The sequence below is a fragment of the Odocoileus virginianus genome, chromosome 17, assembly GCF_023699985.2.
Source record: "Odocoileus virginianus isolate 20LAN1187 ecotype Illinois chromosome 17, Ovbor_1.2, whole genome shotgun sequence".
NCBI classification, from domain to species: Eukaryota; Metazoa; Chordata; class Mammalia; order Artiodactyla; family Cervidae; genus Odocoileus; species Odocoileus virginianus.
The window spans coordinates 54,040,802-54,063,455 of record NC_069690.1 but is presented as its reverse complement, the minus strand read 5'-3'; the positions used below and the strand labels follow the sequence as shown (position 1 = coordinate 54,063,455).

Genomic DNA, 22,654 nt, shown 5'->3' with positions numbered 1-22,654 from the left:
CCTCCCCCAACCCAGCCTCTGCCTTGGATTGGTGGAAACTGGCCCCAGCTGTTACCCAGGCAACCAGTTGAGCCGGAGAGCGGGCGCCCCAGGCGCTATTGTGCTGCCCTCGGGCCCCTGAGGGGACCAGATCCGGCGGCCTCCCCCACATCTCTTACCACCCGGCATAGCTAGTCACTCCTCTCCTGGGAAGCCGAAGGCTCTCCAAAGGGCAGGCAAAGGGCTCCAGAACCAGAGGCAGCCACCAGTCGGGAGGGTCCCCAGCCCCCTCCCCTGACCCCCCCCCCCCCCCCCGCCCTGGCACAGAATACACTTGGCAGCATCCCGGCTGGAGCACCATGGTGAGCCAAGGAGTGTGAAGGAAGGGCCTGGAACAGGAGGAGGCAGCAGCCCAGGCCCCGCCCCTCCCCCTCCCGAGTTGGGGTGGGCTAGCGCTCCAGAAAAGAGGACAGGGCTCTAAGTAGGGGCCGTGGGGTAGCTGATGTCACTTTGATGTCGTGCATTGAAGAATGTTCCTGGCATGCTCTGAGGAGGGTGGTGGGCCTTAGGGACATGGGGACTATGGCCATCACACCCCCACCCCGCCAGGTCAAGGTGAGCTAGGATGGCAGGGCTGGGCATAGAGCAGCTGCACCCCAGCCTTTGCACCCCTGCCCCGGAGCACCCACACCCAGAACTGGGCTGGCTGCCTCACTTGAGGCTGGTCCCCCACAGGCATCCCACCCGCTGTCTGATCAGGAGCTGCCCTGGCACCTTCCTCTAATTCACCTTCTCAAGTGGTCTCAGGTCTCTTGGTTCACCTCCTTGGAAGCTTTCTCTTACCAGCTTCTGTCCAACTTCCTACTGTAATTTTTCCCATCTCAAAATTCCAAGGAGGGGGCTTCCCTGGTGGTCCAGTGGTTAAGACTCATTGCTCCCAAGGCAGGGGGGCTGGGTTCCATCTCTGATCAGGCAACTAAGGTCTGGCTTGCTGCGGCTGAGACCTGGTGCGGTCAAATAATAATAATAATAAAAGCTGCAAGGAGACACACAGCAGAGCCTGGATCCACCCTGACAGTTGGAGACACTGAGGCAGACAGCCAGGGGACAGTGTCAGCTGGGTTAGTAGGGGAGAGCTCTTCTAAGGATAAAGGAATAGTGAGAAGAGGGTAGGGTCTGGAGCCCAGGGGGGTGGGTGGGCGGCACGGGTGGGGCCTCACCTTTTCCAGGAGCAGGAAGGGCCTGGCCCAGATCCTCACTGGAGGGAGTCCTTCCAAGTTGATAAACTGAAATGGTGTGTGTGTGTGGTGGGTGTTGGGGGGGGTGGGGGGGTGGGCAGTGCTCCGGGGAGATCCAGCTTAGTGTTTCTCCCGAGGCTGGGTCCTTCACTGGGGCTGGGTCAGAGCCCGCCCGCCCTTGCTCTCTGAATCCCAGGGACCGGCTCAATGCATTGATCTCTGCCCCAGGCTGGCACAGAGAAACCCAACAGCTCCACCCCCCACCCCTCTCTGGAGCCACAGAGAGAGCTGGAATTGGGTCTGGCACCTGCTTCGTCCGGGTTGGCAGAGGCACAGCTGTGCGGCCCAGCGGAAGCCCCTCCCGGCTGTCCCGACCTTCACGCCCGGCTCCCTTCATCCAGATTCGCCACCCTCTGCCCACTGGCTGCGCGCCTGCCCTTCCCAGGGGCACCACCTCCCTGACCCAATCCAACAAGACAGAGCCTCAGTGTGAAGGCGGGGGTGGGGGGGTGGGGGGTCAGGGCCAGTGCCGTTCAATAGGATGTTATTGATGATTTTTTACAAAGATGATGCTGAGAGAACCCACTAGTCAGAAAATGGTCTTTCAGTAAGAAAGTCTCCTTGAGGCTCAGAAGTGTGACCCACTGCGCTGGAATCTCCCACCCTCCACGTAGAAGCCAGGGCACCTGCGTCTTCTTAGTATCTTGACGATGGTCATGTACACCCCCAGCTAAGCTCCACCCGCTAGACTTAGACAGATGGCCTTTCAAGTGTGCAGGAACTGGGGAGGGTCCAGGTTACCCAGGAGACAAGAGGGTCACCTCTGATTCCCCATCTCTGAGAGGCCTCACCTCTTCTGGCTCTAACTTGTCATCCCTGAAACTCCTCTACTGATTGAAAAACTGACTTTTCAGGGACTGCCCTGCTGGTCCAGTGGCCGAGACTCCAAGCTCCCAGTGGAGAGAGCCTGGTCAGGGAATTAGATCCCATATGCTGCAACTGAGAGTTCGCATGTCGAAACTAGAGAGCTTGCATGCTGCAACTAAGATCCAGTTCAGCCAAATAAATTTTTAAAAACAAACAGAAAAACCTGGCTTTCCAGGAATATGCATTCTCTGTTTTCATTTTCTTAGTCTGAGGGTTTCTGGAGTGTATGCGTGCATGTGTGTGTGTGCTATGTGTGTGTGCCCTCATATGTACGTATGTTCGGTCTGTACGTATGTTCGGTCTGTATGTATGTTCAGTCTGTAAGTGTGTATGCATGTGCTTGTAGGTGTTTGTGTGTGTGGTGTGCGTGAGAGTCTTGGAGCTGGAGAGAGGAAGCGGGGCGTCCGCCCTGCCCAATCTTGCAGATGGAAGGTCAGAGACAATCCATTTTGTCTTGCCCTGTGCATCTGGAAGCTCTGTAATTCCTCGAGAGCAAGTCTGAGCTAGAACAATTCCCAGAGACCAGTGTAACTTCCCACCTGAGACAAGAGTATCCATGACCCAAGGGGCTTGTCTGAGGTCTCCTGGCCCAGAAGTGGCCAAGCCTGGATTCTGATGTCACTTTTCTGCTTTTCTTTCCACGCCTCCATACTGTCTCTTCTGGGAAGCTATTTCAGTAGCCACACTCGAGGCAAGGAATTGCTAGTGGTGGTAGAGCAAGCTTGGGGCAGAATGCAGAGTGTCTGGATCTGCGGCAAGGGTGAGCAGACACAGGAGGATGGAGGGGTGGGCTCCCAGCCCTCCTCGCAGCTGCAGCCTCCCTTGTACCTGTGATGTCTCACTTCCTGAGCTAGGGTGCCCCGGAACACTTAGACTGGGGACCAAGGAATCAGGAGTCTAGGTTCCAGGCCACTCGGGGTTGGGGGGGAGAGGCACAACAGTGATAAACAGGAAAGAATCGCTCTTCAAAGTAACTGACGTGATATGGAAAGCTTCACCTGAAGCCAGGCTGTCCCGCGGTGGCACCCACCTTCCAGCCTCAGCACCCTGCATCATGCTGCCCACCCACCCCCAGCTGGAGGGCCTTGTGCATCCGAGGGGTGCATCTACCGACCCACTTCCCCTCCCGGTAAAGCCTGAGCTCACGGGGGACTTGCGCTACCTGAGCGCCTGCTCTTCCAGGGGGAGGGAGTGGCCAGTAACGGCTCTGGAGGAGGGACAAGGCCAATTCAAATTCCACCTGCCGCCACTTACATGCTCTGTGACCTTAGCCTACTTGCTGGACTTCTCTGAGCTTCGGTCCCCTCTCACGTGAAATTGAGGTGTCCCACGTTAGCTTGCGGGGCTGCAGGGAGGGAGACTCGCGCGGATGGGATGGGTCCTCAGATGTCGGCAGGGACCCTCACGCCTGGCTGTAAGTGGCCCCCTGCTCACCCACAGCCTCCTGGTGCCGGGAGGGGGTGGCCTGGGGACTTATCTGTGCCACTTGCACCCCCTGTTGCTGGAGTCCCGGACACTCTGCCTGGGGACCTGAGTGCCTACTGTGCCACCCACGGGACCCGGCCAAAGCCAGTGCTCTTGGAGGCATGCAGTGCCGGACCTGGCCACCAGGAGCAGCAAGGCTTCTGTGAGTTCCGCGGCTGGGTGTGAAGGTGAGGCTGGGGTGGGCATCCTGGTACTTCCAGCCCCAGAGTGGGATTTAACTTTGCTGTTGTTCAGTCACTAAGTTGTGTCCGACTCTTTGCAACCCCACCGACTGCAGCACACCAGTCTTCCCTGTTCTTCACCATCTCCCAGAATTTGCTCAAACTCATGTCCATTGAGTCAGTGATGCCATCCAACCATCTCATCCTCCGTCATCCCCCTTCTCCTCTTGCCCTCAATCTTTCCCAGAATCAGTGTCTTTTCCAACGAGTCAGCTCTTCCCATCAGGTGGCCGAAGTTTTGGAGCTTCAGCATCAGTCCTTCAGGGAATGTTCGGGGTTGATTTCTTTAGGATGGACTGGCTTGATCTCCTTGCAGTCCAAGGGGCTCAGGTCTAACTCAGGGAGCCCAGAGACAGGCTCTTCAGCATTCCCAGAGGGGGAGCGTGGGAGACGATTCCAGGCTGGGCCTCAGCTCGCCCCAGACTCAATCCGCACGTGTCCTAGGCACCCACTACAGGCTGCACTAGTGAGTCTTCCCCACGTGGGATGGGAGAGCTGGCCAGGCTCAAATTCCAGTCTCTCCAGACTGCAAGCCACGCCGGATGGTGTTTATTTGCTAGTGACTGCTTGAAGGATGGTTCATTTCACCAGGGCTAGGAAAACAAGGGCTTGCGGGGTGCCGCTGGGTCTGGGTTTCCCAGAGCTGCTGGCAACTGGGTTTGGCTCCTCCTGGGGTTCCCGGCCAGCCCTGGGCATGGCTTCCTGCCATCCTTCCAGGCCAGCAGCCCCCCACCCCACCCAGGGGTAGCCTCCTTCTCGGCCCACCACCCGCAGTCACTGCACGACTGATTCCTTTCAGCCTGGCCCAGGGGCTCCTCTCCAGATCCGTGTCCGGCCCCGGGCAGCCTCAGTGCTCCCTCCCCAGCGCAGGTTGCCCCCCACTCCTCTCTGAGTCAGCTCCTGGGACCCTTCTGCCTTTCTTCAGAACCCTCACCCCCAGGGTTTCTGACAGCCAGACTGAGCCCAGGCTGGTTCCCCGTGCCCTTGGAGCATGGGGCAGGCCACCTAGAGTGCCAGTGCTGCCTCCAGCCTCGCCCCTTCCCTTCCCAGGCTCCCTCATAATCTTGCTTTGCTCCAGACGGTATCACTGTTCAGGCTCATCCTCCTGGGCCTCCAGCCCCACCCTCCCCCTCCTCCCCCTCCTCCCCCTCCCTCCTCCCACCACCTGCTGCCTCGCACGTACTGATCGCAGGCGCAGTGCTGCTGGAAGAATCGATGGCAAACAACTAAGAGGGAGCTGAAGGCACCCCCGGAAAAAGCCACACGGTGACCCGGGACCCAGGAGCATGCAGCTGGCAGGAGGAGAGACAGGTGAGGCGCCTCAGACCCGGGGTGGGCAGGGAGAGTGAGGTGGCAAGGCCAGCAAGGAATCTGGAGGTGGGATGGGAACGGGGAGCTTGAAGTGGAAAAAATCAAAAGCTGGAAGGTGAAACCTAAAATCCAAAAGTGTAGACTAGGTGGGGAGCGACCAGAGCATGTGTGTGGTCCTCATCCCAGACCAGCCACCAGCTAGATGTGTGTGATGGCAGGCAGGTCACACCTGAGCCTTCTGGACCCAGTCTCCCCATCTGAAAACCAGGGCCCTTCCAGCTCCAGTGGTACTAGGAGACAGAGGGAGAGATGCTCTTTGGAGTAGAAAGGAGAGAACTTGGTCACATCTCTCCTTGAAGAGGAGGTAGCTGTTTGCTACAGCAGCGGGGCTGCCGTGAGTCACCGTGGGTCCAGGCCCGTCACCCAGGATGCCTTAAGAACACAGTGCTCAAGCCCCAGTTCAGACGGTCTGACTCAGGCTGCCTGGGAACACGGTGATTCAGAAATGGTCACTAAGATGGCAAGAAAGGCCACCGAGCACTTCTTCCCATTGATAGGGGACCAAGGCCCCCCGAGCAGGGGGGCTGGGGTGGAGCGGGCGTGGCCATCGGGACTGCATCTGGCTGGACCTGACTAGGGGCTCTGCACGGAGCCAGGCTGAGTAAAGACCTCAGGGCCAAGGTCAGGGTGGGGCCGGTCCAGGCCAGGCTGGAAAGAGACCAACAGCTCTAACCTGCCATTCCGCACTTCCTAGCTGGCCAGCTACGGGTGACCCTGCTGCCCACACCCAACAGCAGTGGGCTGAGCCAGGAGTTTGCAGGCCGTTGGCCCGAGAGCCCTGCGATGTCCCCATGTGTGGCTGGGGTCATCCCTGTCATCTACTACAGCGTCCTCCTGGGCCTGGGGCTGCCTGGTGAGTGGGGAGTGGGGTCTGGGGTCCAGGGCTGGGCCAGAAATTGGGGTCCTCCTTTGATGGGTGCCAATCCTCTGTGCTGACCCCTGAGACCCAGGGTTGTAGATCCTTCCCCTTGCCTTGTGGGGGTGCCCAGGATCACTGCAGAGCCAAGCATAGTGGGGAGTAAAAGTGAGGGTGCTCGTGGCCCACCAAGCTCTTCTGTCCATGAGATCTTCCGGGAAAGAATCCTCGAGTGGGTTGCCATTTCCTCCTCCAGGGGATCTTCCCGACCAAGGGATCGAACACGGAACTCCTGGATCTCCGGCATTGCAAGCAGATTCTTTACCGCTGAGCCACTACAGAAGCTTGGCGTGCTCAATAGCGAAACCCAAGTTTTCACCAGAGCAGACAGCCCCCTTCTTCCCCCAGAAATGGGCATCTCCTAGAATAAGTTCATGCAGGACGGCCCAGAGCCTCACACTGAAAGCTTCTTGCGCCATCCGCTGCCTTCAGAGAGCAAGAGCCGGGGTGTGGTGTGGATGCAGAAGACGATGGGTGGGATTAGAGAATGGCTCATCCCTGCCTGTCGTCTGGTAAGGCAGTGGCCTGTGGTGCCATGGCTGGACAAGGCAAGGCTGATCTGGTTAACCTTCCCAATAAAGGGAGCTTTAAGAAGGTTCCAGAAAGAGGAAAAGAGAAGCAAGAAGCAGCAGGTGGGGAGGGATGATGAGAAAGGAAATCCAGGCAGCCCTTCTAACCTCTGACCTCTCCCCTCCCTGACCTCGGTGACCATCAGTCAATCTCCTGACCACAGTGGCCCTGGCCCGCCTCGCCGCCAGGACCCGGAAGCCCTCCTACTACTACCTTCTGGCGCTTACGGCCTCGGACATCGTCACGCAGGTGGTCATCGTGTTCGTGGGCTTCCTCCTGCAGGGAGCCGTGCTGGCCCGCGAGGTGCCCCAGGCCGTGGTACGCACAGCTAACATCCTGGAGTTCACTGCCAACCACGCCTCGGTCTGGATCGCCGTCCTGCTCACGGTGGACAGGTACAGTGCCCTGTGCCACCCCCTGCGCCACCGGGCCACCTCGTCCCCAGGCCGGGCCCACCGGGCCGTTGCCGCTGTCCTTGGAGCTGCCCTGCTCACTGGCATCCCCTTCTACTGGTGGCTGGACGTGTGGAAGGACGCGGACCCGCCCAGCACGCTGGACGAGGTGCTCAAGTGGGCTCACTGCCTCATTGTCTATTTCATCCCCTGTGGCGTTTTCCTGGTGGCCAACCTGGCCATCGTCCGCCGGCTGCAGCGGAGGGGACGGAGCGGGCCGCGGCCCCAGGTGGGCAAGAGCACCGCCATCCTCCTGGGCGTCACCACACTCTTCGCCCTCCTCTGGGCGCCCCGCACCTTCGTCATGCTCTACCACCTGTACGTGGCCCCCGTCCACCACGACTGGAGGGTCCACCTGGCCCTGGATGTGGCCAACATGGTGGCCATGCTCAACACCGCCGTCAACTTCGGCCTCTACTGTTTCGTCAGCAAGACTTTCCGGGCCACAGTCCGAGAGATCTTCCGGGGCGCCCACCTGCCCTGCACCCTGGGGTCACAGTCAACGGGCATGGTGGCAGAGCCGATGCTGAAGCCTCCGGGACGCCCCAGGGGGGCAGAGTTGTAGAAAGGAGCCCACGCAGGGAGCTCGGGATGGCTCACGCTCGGATTACTGGGGTCTCTATGGTTGTGCCCACAAACTTATCAACACCCTCCATGGCCACCTGGGGGTGAGGAGAGAGATTTCTTGCTTCAGGGTGGCTCCCCAGGAAGCCAAATTAATGCTGGTGGGTTGAATGAATGAATAGACGGATGGATGGATGAATATGAGCTGTTCTATCCCACCCCTTCCTGGAGCCCACCTCTCTATTCCCTGCGTCAGTTACTTCTCTGGCTTCTGCTGGCAATGCCAGGGAGAGAGGAAGATGTCCCCAGGATTCCAGGCCTTTCCTGGGCCGGGGGAACCATGTTGGGGTGCTGAACAATGGGAGAGAGCTGTCTGGGAAAGTGGTCTTAAGCAGACTCAATGTTCCAGCTCTGGGGCAACATAAAGACCTTGGTGTCTTGAGTGTCCTGGACTGATTTTGATTGACTCCCTGCCCTGGAACCAGAACAGGTTCAGGGGCCCCAAACAGCCCGCGGCTGCAGTCTTCATGGTTGCCGAGGAACAGGACTAAGCAACTAAAGGCCCTCTGAGCGCAGGGGCCAGGAGAGGGGAGAGGCGGCCCCCGCCACGCTGCTGACCTCTGCACTTGGGGAAGAAGATGCTTTCTCCACCAAGGGGAGGAAGGGAGATGGCTCCTCTGACGTGAGGCCCAGGGGGGCTCTGCCCGGCCATCCCAGACTCTCTCCTTTCGGTGGTGCCAGCCTGAAAAGGCAGCTGGGAGAAACAGCAGACGGACGTCCCACCTGCTCCAGGCATTGGGTAAACACATTAGCAGTCTGCTTTCTGCTTCTTGATCAGGCTGAACTGACCTTTCCCCTGAACAGGAGGTCCAGGTGGGCCCTCACCAGCACCCAACCCTTAGTGGGATCACAGAAGTGAAGAAGGCAGATACGCGCGGGGCAAACAGTCAGTGCAAAATAAATGCACTTGGTCTTCTCCCTTCCCTCCCTACTTCCCACCCCACAGCAGGAATGTCCAGGAAGGCACTTTCAGCTGCACCCTTAAGGAAGAAAATACAGGTCCCCAATCCTTTATCCACAGTTCTAGATTCCAAAAAGCTCTGAAAACCAAGACCATGTTTGAGTTTGCCACAAACACATCGAGTGACGAAACCTGACCAGAACAGGTGCGGGTTCAGGTGTGTCTTGGTGCCGGGAGCTGCACAGACTGCATTTCAGACTCAGCGGGTTTAATTCTGGGCTGATGCCCTACACCCTGCTAGACTGGAGATCTAAACCACACATTACCTTCCTCTATTCTGAAAAATTCTGAGACACCTCTGGTCCCAAGAGTTGAGAGAGAGGACGGAGGACCTCTCAGCAAAGTCTCAGCCTGCCCTGAGTCGGTCAGGGGCATGGAGGATTCCCCCATCGTTACTGAACCAAACGCGGGTCCACTCTCCCCAGCGCAGTATAGCCAATCCACTGACTCCGGGTTGTGGTGAAGGAAAGTGCGGTATTTATTGCAGGTGCCAAGACAGGAGTCCAGGCAGCTAATGCTCAGAAGGCTGCAACCCCCTGATGGCTTTTAGGGGAAGTGTTTTGGTTTTTTTAACATAATCTTACTTATTTATTTATTTATTTTTGGCGTGCTGGGTCTCTGGCTGTTGCTGCCAGGGTTTTTTCTCCAGTCGCAGGGAGCGGGGGCTACTCTCTAGTTGCAATACATGGGCTTCTCATTGCGGGGGCTTCTCTTGTTGTGGAGTACGGTTTCTAGCACAGGTTCAGTAGTTGTGGGTTACGGGCTTAGTTGCTCCACGGCATATGGGATGTTTCCGGACCAGGGGTCGAACCTGTGTCTCCTGCCATGGCAGGCAGATTCTTTGCTACTGAGCCACCAGGGAAAGCCCTGGGGAAAGGCTTTTAGACAGAGTGAGGGAGACGGTTGCAGGGTGAGTGATCAGCTCATGGACACTCTTCTGATTGGTGCGTAGTGAGGTAATCAGGAGTCAACATCATCAACCTTTCTGTTTGCAACCCATCCGGTGTCTACGTGCCCACCGACCGCACACAGTTGACGTCTTCCACCTGGCGGGGGTTTCAGTAGCTGCAGAAATAGCTCAAAGGACTTTGCACAGAATATTACCTATAGCTCTTGAAGAGGAATTGAAGCCTTTGATTTGGTTTAATGACTAAACTATTATGATTTTATTTTGTTTGACTGTTTTCCTTTCGTCCAACAAATGTATTTCCATGTAATTTAACATACCAAATAAGGAGTTCGGGCTTTTAAAGCACTAGGTGCCTGGACTTCTCGCTTGGCACCCTGCAATAAACGCTGCCCTTTCCTTCACCACGACCTGGTGTCAGTAGATTGACTTTGCGTGCAGGCGAATAGGACCCAGTTCTTGTTCATTAACACTGTGTGCACAAAGATGCGTCCGTGGGAAGAGCTGATGGACCAGAGCTTCATTCCTTGCTTCAGGAGGAAGGGGGTGATAGTGCAGGGTCCCCAAGAAAGGACACAAAACATGGTGCCTCCTCCAGCCCATCCCAGGGGCCACGTCCACCCTACAGAGCAGAGTGCTGGGAAGAAGGGCATCTTTTAATGCAGAATCAAATGAAACATTGCGAGGGAGAGACTCCCCCGCCTTTCCTACTTTATAGGAAACCTGCAGGGCCCTGCAGGAGAGCTGTCCAGTATCAGGGGAGACCCTGGCCATGGAAGGCAGCTGCAGTGGAGCAAGAGAAGAAGCCTCTTTCAACTGGCTGGTGGGCTGTCCTCAAGGAGACAGAAGGGACTTCGCTGGTGGTCCAGTGGTTAACAGTCCATCTGCCAGTGCAAGGGACACGGGTTTGACCCCTGGCCTGGGGACTGAGGGGCTTCCCTGGGGGCTCAGACTGTAAAGAATCTGCCTGCAGTATGGGAAACCTGGGGTCAATCTCTGAATTGGCAAGATCCCCTGGAGAAGGGAACTGCTACCCATGCCAGTGTTCTTACTTAGGAGAACTCCACGGACAGAGGAGCCAGGCAGACTACAGTCCGTGGGGTCACAAGGGGTCGGACATGACAGAGACTAACTTACCACCACTATCATATTTGTCTACGAAGCTTTAGGTGGCAGGTCCTTTTTAATATCTTTATACCCTTTAATGAAAGCAAGAGATCATCACTGTAATAAACAAGTCACTGAAATGGGAATGAAAGGTATTGTTAAAGTTGCTCATGTTTCCTTTGTGAATTTTTGTCATTAAACTGTCAATGGCTTCTGGAGAACTACACTTCTGTCTGGGGTGTGGGTTGCCCTGCTCATTTCCACCCCACCTGCTGAAATACCTTGGCAGATGGAAATCCTTTTTGAAATTCCAAGCTTTTCCCTTACAGGTTCCCCCTCACCCCACCCCACATTTTCCATCTTATCAGTTGATCTCATCTCCTATCTTTAACCCTTTGTTAATACCTGAGGACAGTTGTTTTTCATGTATTTCCCAGTATATATTTCTGCTAGTCTGGAAGTTGGTCAACAACTTGTTTTCTGATCTCTGTGTCCAAGTGTATTCATTCCCTAGATCTGCCATAACAAAATACCATAGTCTGGGAGGCTTAAGCAACAGAAATTAATTTTCTTAAGGTTCCGTGAGCTGAGGTCCAAGATTAAGGTGTCGGGCAAGCTGGTTGCTTCTGGAGGCCTTAGCCTTTGGCTGCAGATGGCTCTCCTGTGTCTTCCAAAGCTCTTTCCTCTTTGCAGGCACATCCCTGGTGTCTCTATGTGTTTCCTAATCTTTTTTCCTATAAGATTTGTTGATGTGGACCATTTTTATGGTCTTTATTGAATTTGTTATATTACTTCTGTTTTATGTTTTGGCTTTTTGGTTGCAAGGCATGTGGGATCTTAGTTCCCTGACCAAGGACCGAACCTGCACCCCCTGCATTGGAAGGCAAAGTCTTAACCACTTGGTCCTCTGGGGGAAGTCCTCTAGTCTCTTCTTAAAAGGACACCAGTCATATTAGATGTGTGGCCACCCTAATGGCCTCATTTTAACTCAATCATCTCTTTAAATTCACATTCTGACATACAGGGGGGTTAGGGCTTCGATCTACCAATTTAGGGAGACACAATTTGGCCCATAGCACTGTGGTTATTTCAAAAAGAAATGTTCGTTTGGCTGCATGTCCAGTTTTTGATGAGAAGAATTTTTCTCTTAGCTCTTTAGGGAATGTCCCCCCACCTTTCTTTCTGGTTGATGTAGCAGGATTCAACATCAGTCTTGAATCCTTAAATGTGACCTCCCCTTTCTTCCTGGATTCTTGGAAGATCTCGATGTTTTGGTTAAACTGTAATGAACAAAGATGTGAGGGCAAGTGTCTTCCCTCAAGAAGTTTCCAGAAGTCGGCTATAGAGCTCTGAAATTCCACACTGAGAATATCTCCTTCTTGTTCAGAAGAATTCTCTCCATTTTCTTAATTGTGACGGAGTTGCTAGCCCCCTTTTCCAGCTGCCGCTCTTATTTGTTCTCAGACAGGAGAATAAATTCGTTGTTTGCCATGTTTCCTGGGTTCCCTTTAATGCTCTCGCCTCCAACAGCGTTTTTTGTTTTTTTTTTTCCATTCTGCAACGGCTTAAAGTTTGCACAGGCTTCCCTGGTGGCTCAGCTGGTAAAGAATCCGCCTGCAATGTGGCAGACCTGGGTTCAATCCCTGGGTTGGGAAGATCCCCTGGAGAAGGGTAAGGCTACCCACTCCAGTATTCTGGCCTGGAGAATTCCATGGACTGTATAGTCCATGGGGATGCAAAGATCTGGACACGACTGAGCGCCTTTCGCTGAAGTTTGCACGGCTTCCCAGCGCTGCCAAAGGTTCCCTCTTCCCTGCACTCACCGCCTCTGCTCCCTCGCGTGGTTGTCAGTGGTCCCAGGGCCTTCTGCGGCAACCTCACTCCCCTAATCCCGCCATTGCCTCCTCCACCTCCCAGCTCCCACCTCCACCGCCAGTCCCTCAGCCTCCACCCCATTCATGTCCCACGGCTGTCCACGTGCTCCTGGGATGGGGAAGGGTGGGAGGGGGCATGCTGGAGACAAGGAGCCAGCCTTCTAGAGGGTCTGCCATTTTCAGCGACCATGCCCAGGGGAGGGGCTTGCCCCCTGAGAGCAAAACTTTACTTATTTACCGGATTAAATGTTGAGGCCCTTGGTCTGCCAGGTTATAGATCTGTAGGCAGGGACAATGGGATGGTCTTTGGCATGAGGGTGTCTTGGGGATCTTGGCGTCCCCCACCGCCCCCCCCCCCCCCTCACATCCCCACCAAGGCCCTGATTCCTTTGTCAGCCGGGAATCTTGGGTTCCTTAGAGGGTCTTGCAACCCGACTTCCCGCTTTGTCCCGTCACTACGGGCTCAGACAGCAGGGGGCGCTGCAGGATAAGCCGATTGCGCAGACTGGCCTGGTAGCCAGGGGGCGGGCCTTTAAAGTAGATTTCCAGGCAGATCTAAGTTATTGCCAAGAAACTGTGCCTGCCCACCTCCACCCCCACCGCCCACCCCTCCACCCCAATCCACGCCCCCATCCCCGTCACGACCACCGCCAGCAGGGAGCAGTTGGGCAGCAGGGCTCAGCCGGTCCCCTAGTCACTCTTCTCCACGCTGAGGCCACGGAGTCACGACCTTCCTCCTAGCCGGGAGGTGGCAGAGACGGGCGGGTGTCACTGTCGGGCGGTGTCCCCAGGTCCTCCTGGCGGCTGGGAAGGCTTGCTGCGCGGGGCAGCGTGCGAAGGGCCCGGTCCTCATCCTGGTCCCTCCCGCCTGGTCCGGCAGCCCCTCCCGCTGATCCCACACCGGCTGCCTGCCCTCCCCGCGGTGGGCACCGGCCTACCCCGGCTCCGCAGCCGCAGGGCCTCGGTCAGTGCCTCTAGGGCCCCAGGCTTCCCCAGCAGCTCCTGCCCTGAGCGCGGTGCCCACTCAGGGAGCGTGAGCCTCGGCTTCAGCCCCACACCGCCAGGATGAAGGGAGGGGGCAGGAAGGCAGGCCTGGCTGAGGGGCGCCCGCAGGGGAGGGAAGAAGGGAAGGGGTGGGGGGCTCGTCCAGAGCCTCCTCCTGTCTGATCACATCTCCCCTCAAGGAGCCGGAAAGGGGGCGCCCCCGGGGAGCTGGGCCGCCACCTGGCCCTCCCTCACCTTCTCCTGCAAAGGGAGCTCAGGCCACTGTCTAGGTGCCCCTGGAGAAAGCGCTGCGGGCCTGACTCCGCCTCGTGGCCATCAGGGGGTTTCCCGCCCAGGGCCCCCACCTGCCCTCCACCTCGGGGTCCTCTGGGCGGGGGCGGGGAGGGGGTGATGAGGACACCGCTGGTCCCCTTCCCACGGTCACCCCCGACCTCTGACCCCAGGTCCCATCCCCCTGGCCCGGCCTGAGGGATCAGCTGGGGCCTCCCACGCCTCCAGCTGAGGCTGGACAAGGGCTCCTCCAGTCTTGGGCATCCCTTCCACCGGTTTGCTGACCTGGCCCTGCTGCGCCCCACCTCCCACCCCCCAACTCTCTCCATGGCTGCCGGAAGTGAAAGAGTTAACAAGGTCTGTGGCGTTTCCCTCCCAGGCTCCTCCTAGATGTATATTTAGCAGACAGGGCAAAGCCAGGGAGAGGAATGCCCAGCTGCCCTGGCACTGGGGCTCCTATGGCCACACACTCCCGGGAGGGTGGGAGCGGCTCTAAATGGAAGGCTGTGGTCTCAGGCAGGACTTGGAGGCCCCTGTGGAGGAGGGCAGGACATTGCTCATTTTCCAGAGAGAAGGACTGAGTGACTGGGTCTCCCAGGGCCAGAGGAGGCGGGACTGTGGGAAAGGGGCTGATATCAGAGGGCTCACTGTCGAGAGAGGGGCGTTGGGGCAGGGCTGGCTGGGAGGGTTCCTTCCACCTGCTGAGCCTGATCCTGGCCTGGGCCAGGGACCTTGGGAACTGAGGGTCTCAGGCGGGATGCCCCAACCGGTTCAGGTGCCCACCTGGCTGGCTGGACGTGGCTGGAGGGGAGATGGCTGGGGAGCCCTGTGCCAGCAGCCGCCTGTCCACTTTGGGACAGCGGGCATGGCCAGTAGACATCACGTGGGGTGGGCTAGAGCAGGAGTTTTTCTAAGTTCTCCATTGAGAGCGCTTCCAGGGGCCTGACTGCTGAGAAGTGACTGACAGGTGGGGTGATGGCACAGTAGTTTGGCTTTAATGGTGGGGAGGCCACGGGGCTGGCACCAGGGCACCTGAGTTCTGGAACTTTCTCTGACACCAAAGCACTGCATGACCTTAGGAGAGTCATTTCCGGCCCCAGGGGTCTCAGTTAGCTCGCCTGTAAGACGTGGAGGTTGGACAAGACGGGACCTACGGTCAAGTCCATTGGCAAACTCCCGAGTCCTGGATGAACCTCAGTTCAGAGTAGAAGGGTGAGACACAGCCTGTTGGTTGGGAGGCATCTCACAGAATAAGCAGCAGCTTCTGAGACTCTCTCATGGACCAGTGTGTGTGTGTGTGTCTGTGTGTGTGTGTGTGTGTGCCTCCTGGCCTTCTGAGACCTCTGACCTCCCTCTTAGACCTGCTGTCTCCCCTCCAGGGATCTCCTCTGTGATGAAATAGAAGTGGACTCCCATCAAGTGAAAGCGTTAGTCGCTCAGTCGTGTCTGACTCTTTGCGAGCCATGGACTGTAGACTGCCAGGCTCCTCTGTCCATGGAATTTTCCAGGCAAGAATACTAGAGTGGGTTGTCATTTCCTTCTCCAGGGGATCTTCCTGACCCAGGAATCAAACCCACATCTGCATCTCCTGCATTGGCAGGCAGATTCTTTACCTCTAAGCCACCTGGGAAGCCGCAGGACCAGACACTAGACTTAATACCTTGTTTGCTGCATCTCATAGACTCTTCACAATAACCCTCAGGGGCTAAGAATTATTGCCTTCATTCTTCTAGATGGACATGAAACAAGTGAAAGAGTTAGTTGCTCAGTCATGTCTGACTCTTTGCGGCCCCGTGGACCTTCCGGACGGAGGAATCGAAACAGGGTGTGGATGAACCTTAGTCTCGATGAGCGTTAGTCTTGATGACCCGTGCGTTGCCGGCAGATTCTTTCCCATCTGAGCCACCAGTGAGGCCCATAGACGGACATCCACTGAGGGTCAAAGAGTCAAAGCGATTGGCCTGCAAAGCATGTCCAGTTGGTGGTGAGGCAGGACTCGGATCCAGGCCTGTCTGTCCATCCCTGGGTTCAGTGCATTGCGCGCTTGCGCGCGGCTCAGGGACGTGCTTGAGTGAGCGTGGAGCTCAGATCCAGGAGGGACGCAGACAGCACACATCGCTTTGCTTTCTTCTCGTTCTTGGAGTCAGGGAAGAACAGACAGCACTTTGCCCAAGCCTGGTGGGTGGGGCAGGGGCCGACGCCAGTGCGAAATGAATGAAGGGGGAAAAGTGGGCGGTGCTGGCTTGGAGGCCTCTCTAGGAGGCTGCGTTTCTTCCGGTGGTTCTTAAGATCACGTTCCGGAAGGATCCCTCCAACTGCATTATAGACGAGGGGTCGATGAGGCTGGAGACCCCTTAGGAGACCATTGGGAGGGTCCAAGCATCATAGAAAAGGTGAGTCCAGGAAGGAGGGCCCAGATGCCCCTGCAGGGTATGCTGAGTTTGGAGGAGACTCGGGGACAGAGAGAGGGAGCCTGGAGTGGCCCCTGGAGCCCTTCCGGAGGGAAGGGAGGTTGCGGAAGAGGCTGCACAGGGAGACAGGAGGATGTTTGCCTGTGTTGTGACATAATTCCAGATAGGAACATCCCAGGACTTCACTGATGGTCCAGTGACTAAGACTCTGCGCTCCTGATGCAGGGGGCCCAGGTTCAACTCCTGGTCAGGAAACGAAGATCCTGTAAACCCCATGGTGTGGCCAAAAAAAAAAAACTATTTATTAATATTGTTTAAATCAGTGTATATTAATAAATATCAATATATTTAACAATATTAATAATTAGCATCAATAAAATGAAAACAATAATAGAAGTAGAGTGTGGACTTCCGTGGTGGTCCAGTGGGTTAAGACTCTGAGCTTCCAAGGCAGGGGGCACAGGTTCGATTCCTAGTTAGAGAACTAAGATCCCACATGTCACATGACATGGCCAAGAATAAATAAATTAATGTTTTTTAAAAAGTAGAGTGTCCTATGTGAGAGGTTAGAAGTGCATACCTGGTTTTCTCTGATTGGTGCTAAGCTGGAAGCAGGGATGCGAGCTAGGGCAGCTGTCAATCATTAATCAAGCCCTGCCCATGTGGGATGATTGCTACAGGGGTTACTGTTTGGCTTTCTGGACCACTTGTTCGGGATAGCGGTCTTATTTCCTACAAGTCTGACTTACGGCAAGCAGGCCGGCTTCCTGGCATGGTTGCTGCGGATTGCGGGTCAGAGATCTATTTTTATAGATGCCCTGGCCATGATCCATCTGTATATTTAGTGTCTCAACAACAACCCATGAGTATCACCCGTTTTTCAGGCAAGCAAACGAGGAATTGAAAAGGCTAATTACTTGCAGAAGTCATAGGGTCAGAACCTGGATAGGAAGCCACTGGTTTTGAGCTTATATTTCTTTTCATTTCAGTCTTCTGAAGGCAAGGGTCCAGACCCCTAGCCTCCAGCCCCTGTGCCAGTACATTGAGCTTGCTCTCAATAAATATTTATTAAAGTTAAGTCATAGTAAAGTTTGAGGGAACCAGGTAGAAATGCAAAAAGAAAGTGTGTGTGTGGTGGGGGTGGGTAGCTCCCTGGTGGCCCAGTGGTTACGATTCTGGGCTTTCACTGCAGTGGCCCAGGTTCAGTATCTCGTCAGGAAACTGAGATCCCACAGGCAACGTGACATGGCCAAATAAAATAACAGAACAGAATGAGATGCTGGGGGATCCTGGCCGGAAAGGCACCTGCAGTTAGAGCTGTCAGGCGTTTGACCATCTTCCCTCTCGGCATCCCACTGGCATCCCACGGGCGTCTCCGCACTCCGGGCTTGGAAGCCGAAACCACAGGCTGAGACATGCGGGTCTGGGCCAGCTGGGTGGGAGGGAACTTGCCTCTGGGAGACAAAAGCCGTCCGCCCACTGCGTCCACCACCCTGTTGTAATCGATGTATTGGGAGATCTGGTCCAACCTCGCTGAGTAATTAGGGGCAGTCAAGAGCTGAGAAGGACACTTCCTCCCAGGAGCTGGCCTGGGGGTCAGTCCAGGTGAGGGGGACGGGAGCCTCCAGCCCTGTTGAAGGTGGAATTCCCAGGTGGCCACGTGATCTCGTCCTCGGGAGTTAACCGTGATTATATTATGTTACACAGTAAACGAGATTTCCAAAGAAGAGAACCACACTGCAGGGGAGGGCGGTGACCTAAGGTCAGGTGATGGGGTGGTCAGACAACCCCCACCCCAGGGTGGAGGCGGGGGCGTCAGGTGATCTGGCTGCCAGCGTGTTCTGTATTTGCTCTGAGATTCCAAACGCCCTAGTTTGTGTATCTCTGAAGGGAGCGGTTGGCCTGAGCAATCTAATGCTGCCAACTGTGATCTGGATTCCTCTGAGGCCAAGAGAGGCCAGGACGAAGGCCAGATCCCCTGGGTGATGCTGGTCCGGTGGATGTCGGTGGCTGCTTGGTCCTGGGAGAAACCACATTCGGATGTGGGTGCAGTGTCCCTGGACCCATGGGGTTCCCGCCCCACCCCCTGCAGCTTCAGTTCCTCTATGACCTCAGGTTGGAAGGGCTGCACCTAGAAGAACCAAAAAGCATGGCTGTTGATCTTTCCTAGTCCTTGGTTCTGCTTTCTCCCCGGGGCCTTACAGGAGGGTGTGGTCACAACTGATAAAGACCTGAGAGTCCAGCCAGCCCACTCAGTACACACAAAGGTTGGGCATCGGGAGCCTGAGCCAGGGCTGGGGAGGTGACTGGCCCCTCGCCACCGCCACTCACGGCCCTTCTGATGCCGTGTGGACGAAACTCACTGCAGGAGAAAGGCAGTGGGCAGGGCCTGCACACCGCTGTGAGGCGCTTCACTGGCTCTGCCTCCGTCAGCCTCTCTCTTTCTTCTTTTCCCCAGAAAGGCATCCACCAGAGGGCTTGGTTCCCTGAAAAACTCAGGGGCGAGAAAAGCAGCTAGAGATGATCACACCAAGGGAAGTAAGTCAGAAAGACAAACACCATATGATATCACTCATATGTGGAATCTGAAATATGACACAGATGAGCTTATCTTCAAAGCGGAAACAGACTCACAGACGCAGAGCAAAGACGTGTGGTTGCCAAGGGGGGAGGCAGGTAGGGGAGGGATGGAGAGGGAGGTTGGGATTGGGAGATGCAAATTATGACATATAGAGTGGTTAAACAACAGGGTCCTAGTGTATATTCAATATTCTGGGATAAGCCATAGTGGAAAAGAATGGATGCATGCTCAGTTGCTTCAGTCGTGCCTGACTCTGACGCTATGGACTGTAGACCGCCAGGCTCCTCTGTCCACGGGATTCTCCAGGCAAGAATACTGGAGTGAATTGCCATGGCCTTCTCCAGGGGATGTTTCAGACCCAGGGGTGGAACCCATGTCTCTTACGTCTGCTGCACTGGCAGGCGGGTTCTTTACCGCTAGTGCCCCCGGGGAAGCCCACACAAAGCCCTCTGGCGACTTCCTATTGCCTCGGGCAGGATCCCGCCCTTTGAGGTACCAGCTCCCAGGCTCTCAGCCTGTCTCTGCCCCTGCCCCCCTCCCAGCCATGCTCCGGCCAAGCTTTCAGATTCACCTACTCACTGCCTGACACATGGATGTTATTCTCCATTAAATTGGTACCAAGTGCCTGAGTGATAACAGGCAGTCTGGCCAATCGGAGAGCTTCCTTTTAGCTTTGAAGTTCTGAGCGGAGCCGACGGCACCTGCGTGCACACCAGTCTTAGCTCCCTTGCTATGCAGTGCTGTCCAGCGGCTCTGCAGAGAGATTCTGGGTCCCCTTGAACTGGGGGGACGACCTGGGCCTTTATCGTCCCCACCCCTTGCTGCCTGCCTGCCACTGGCTGCCCTCCGTGGGGCTCCAGGGGAAAGGAAGGGCTGCATGCGGGGCAGAGGGCCCCTGGTGGGAGCTCCGGATCAGCTGTTTCGCCAGCAGCACAGGGACCCCTCCCAGTCCTCCAGGCCCTGAAACTCACCCACGGGAGGGGAGAGCAAGGTCGAAGCCGCGGCGGGGCTGAGGTGCCAGCTCCTGGGCGAGGAGGAGGGGGAATCTGCACAAAGCGTCCTTCTGCATCGAGGGGCCCCAGTGGGCAGGCCTGCAGCTAAGAAAACATCTTTAGTGGTTTTTGCTGCAGGCACCTACATTCCTGAATAGCTGAAGGGGAGAAGGCCCCAGAAGGGGGTGGAGGGAGGCTCCCCACCTGGCCTTGCTACAAGGAACAAGCATTGAAAGGAGCTAGAAACATGGTACAGAAAGTTCTGGGAGCTTGTTAAGGGCAGACCCTCAAGGAAGCCAGGAGCCAACCAACAGACAAGGCCTGGCTTTCTTTCTCTCGGGGACAGAGTGCTCAGTGCAGTGTTGAGCTTCTTAGGGGAGTCCTGTGTCCATGAGGCTTTCAGAGAAAGGAGTTTTCTCCGAGGGAGAGGAATGCCTGTTTTTCTCTATTTGTAGATCTCCAGAGTGTATCTGGTAAGAGTTGGGGCCAGGGCTGTTGGTCACCCACCCACACGGGGTGGAACCAAGTGGGATAACTCTTCGGCCAGAAGACAAAAGAATCTCTTTAGCTCCAAAGGACACCACTCTGGGTCTCAGACTCACAGTCCCAGGCATTGCGAAAGGCAGAATTCTAAGATGCGCCCTGAGAATTGCCCCTGTGATTGCGTGCCCAGTTTCTCAGTCATGTCTGACTCTGAGACTTCATGGACTATAGCCCGCCTGTCTCTTCTGTCCATGGGATTCTCAGGCAGGAATACTAGAGTGCGTTGCTGCTTCCTTCTCCAGGGGATCTTCCCAACCCAGGGATCAAACCCACACGTCTCCTGTGTATCCTGCATTGACAAGTGGATTCTTTACCATACACCACCTGAGAAGCCCCTAAGATTATTTTTTCATTAAATGGCAAAAGGGATTCACAATGGAATAACTTTACTAATCAACAGACCTTCAAATAGAGTGGTTCTCTGGATGGGCCTGACCTAAACGGAAAGAGCCCTTTAAAAGCAGAGTTTCTCTGATGGCAAAAGGAAGGTCAGAGTCAGTCTTCTGAGCACAAGAAGGATTTGATGCACTGTCAGTGGCTTTGAAGGAGGGGGCAGGGTTGCCAGGGGGTGGGGGCTGCAGAAAAAGGATTTGAGAGCTGCCTCCAAATGGCAACCCACTCCAGTATGCTTCTGCCTGGAGAATCCCATGGACAGTGGAGCCTGGTAGGCTACAGTCCATGGGGTCACAAAGAGTTGGACACGACTGAGCGACTTCACTTTCCCTCACTTCACTTCCAGGAACGGAGAGCAGCCAGCAGCCAGCAAGAGCACAGAGGCCTCAGTCCTACAGCCGCAGGGAACTGGTTCTGCCAACAACCTAAATAAACTTTGGGAGCAAATTCTTCCCCAGAACCTTCAGTAAGAGCTCAGCCCGGCCACCTCCTTGATTTTGGCCTTCAGTTCTTAAGCATGGACCCAGTCAAGCCCATCCCAGACCTCTGACCTACAAAGCAGGGAGCTAATAGATCAGGCTTGTTAAGCCTCTAAGCTTGTGGTGACTTGTTCCTTGGCAGTAGGGAACTATTGTGCCTACACAGTGAAGGGTTCTGGTCATCATGCATGTTGACCCAAGTGAGAAGGAAAAGGCGTGATTCTGACTCACTCACAACCTGGAGGTGGCAGGCTCCTCCTACCCTCCGTTTATGTCCCTCCTCCACACCGAGGCATCCAAATCTTTGTCCATTAGCCTCTGCCAGAAGCCCCAGGCTTCCCAGCTGATGCAGTGGGTAAAGAGTCCACCATCAGTGCAGGAGACACAGGAGACCAGGGTTTGACCCCTGGGTGGGGAAGATCCCCTGGAGAAGGGAACGGCAACCCACTCCAGTAATTCTGTCTGGAGAACCCCCATGGACAAAGGAGCCTGGTGGGCTGCAGTCCATGGGGTCACAAAGAGTCCAACAGGACTAAAGCAACTGAGAGTGCAAGCACTCAGAGGCTCCAAGCTCCAATCACCCGACTAGGAAGTTTGGGCACAAACCACTTATCAATAGGCTAACTGCAGGTGAATAGTACAGCTTCTTAGGCCTAATTATCCATGTTTCTTGTATGTTTGCTTCTCTGTTAACTTTTCCTGTATTTCTGCCGAAACTGTTGGATCACTCAGTACTTGACAAAAGCTAAATCCCTTCCAGCAAGTTATCTAGGGCTCCCTGATCCAGGACCCAGAGTGTTCTTCCAGAGGGTTCCTTAAAGCTCAGAATGGATTGCTTTCTCTGTTGGTCCCGTGATCTATGTGACTTGATTTCATTCTTTGGCACAGACGGTGAGCTGTTCATCAAAATCCCTGCTCCCCTTTCATAGTATAGAGCTGTCGCTAAGGAGCTGAGACTACATTTCCCAGCTGCCCTTGCAACAAGGTGTGGTCATGTGACTAGTTCCCACCAATAGTATGTGAGCCAAAGAGATGTGCACCAATGCCTTAGGAGGCAGGGAAAGAAGCAGGTGTGCCTCCCCCATCCATCTTCTCTTCCGCCAGCCGGATGGAGGTGACAGAACAGCGGAGCCTTGAGATGGAGAGAGCCTGGGTCCCTGGATCACCGTATGGAGAAAAGCCACTGGCCAATCAAGAATCCCTGCCTTGGTGTGTTAAAAGAGTAAGAAATAAAGTTCTAAGATATTGAGACCATTATGCTTTCGGGGTCTATTTGTCACTGCTTTTTATCCCACTTTTTATGATATGTATCCCTCTACTTGGCCCTCGACCTGAATCAGATTGCACA

General features: G+C 55.6%; 1 protein-coding gene and 2 long non-coding RNA genes across 3 annotated transcripts in view; 2 read left to right on the top strand and 1 right to left on the bottom strand.

The window, feature by feature from the left end:
• Positions 1-552: 552 nt before the first annotated feature.
• GPR142 (G protein-coupled receptor 142) lies at positions 553-7,724 on the top strand. The gene is made up of 5 exons (XM_070478927.1): positions 553-594; positions 3,585-3,788; positions 5,110-5,161; positions 5,916-6,074; positions 6,853-7,724. Exons 1-5 carry the CDS (start codon positions 553-555, stop codon positions 7,722-7,724), a joined length of 1,329 nt encoding a protein of 442 aa, XP_070335028.1.
• Positions 7,725-14,880: 7,156 nt separating this feature from the next.
• Positions 14,881-22,654, bottom strand: part of LOC139039196 (uncharacterized) — a 40,422-nt gene continuing 32,648 nt past the window's right edge. The window contains exon 2 of the long non-coding RNA XR_011492483.1: positions 14,881-16,581. This is a non-coding gene — a long non-coding RNA (uncharacterized lncRNA). The remainder of the gene's footprint in view (positions 16,582-22,654) is intronic.
• Positions 18,460-21,287, top strand: LOC110124254 (uncharacterized). Its single transcript, XR_002309734.2, has 3 exons — positions 18,460-18,585; positions 18,777-18,856; positions 21,174-21,287. It is a non-coding gene; the product is annotated as an uncharacterized lncRNA (long non-coding RNA).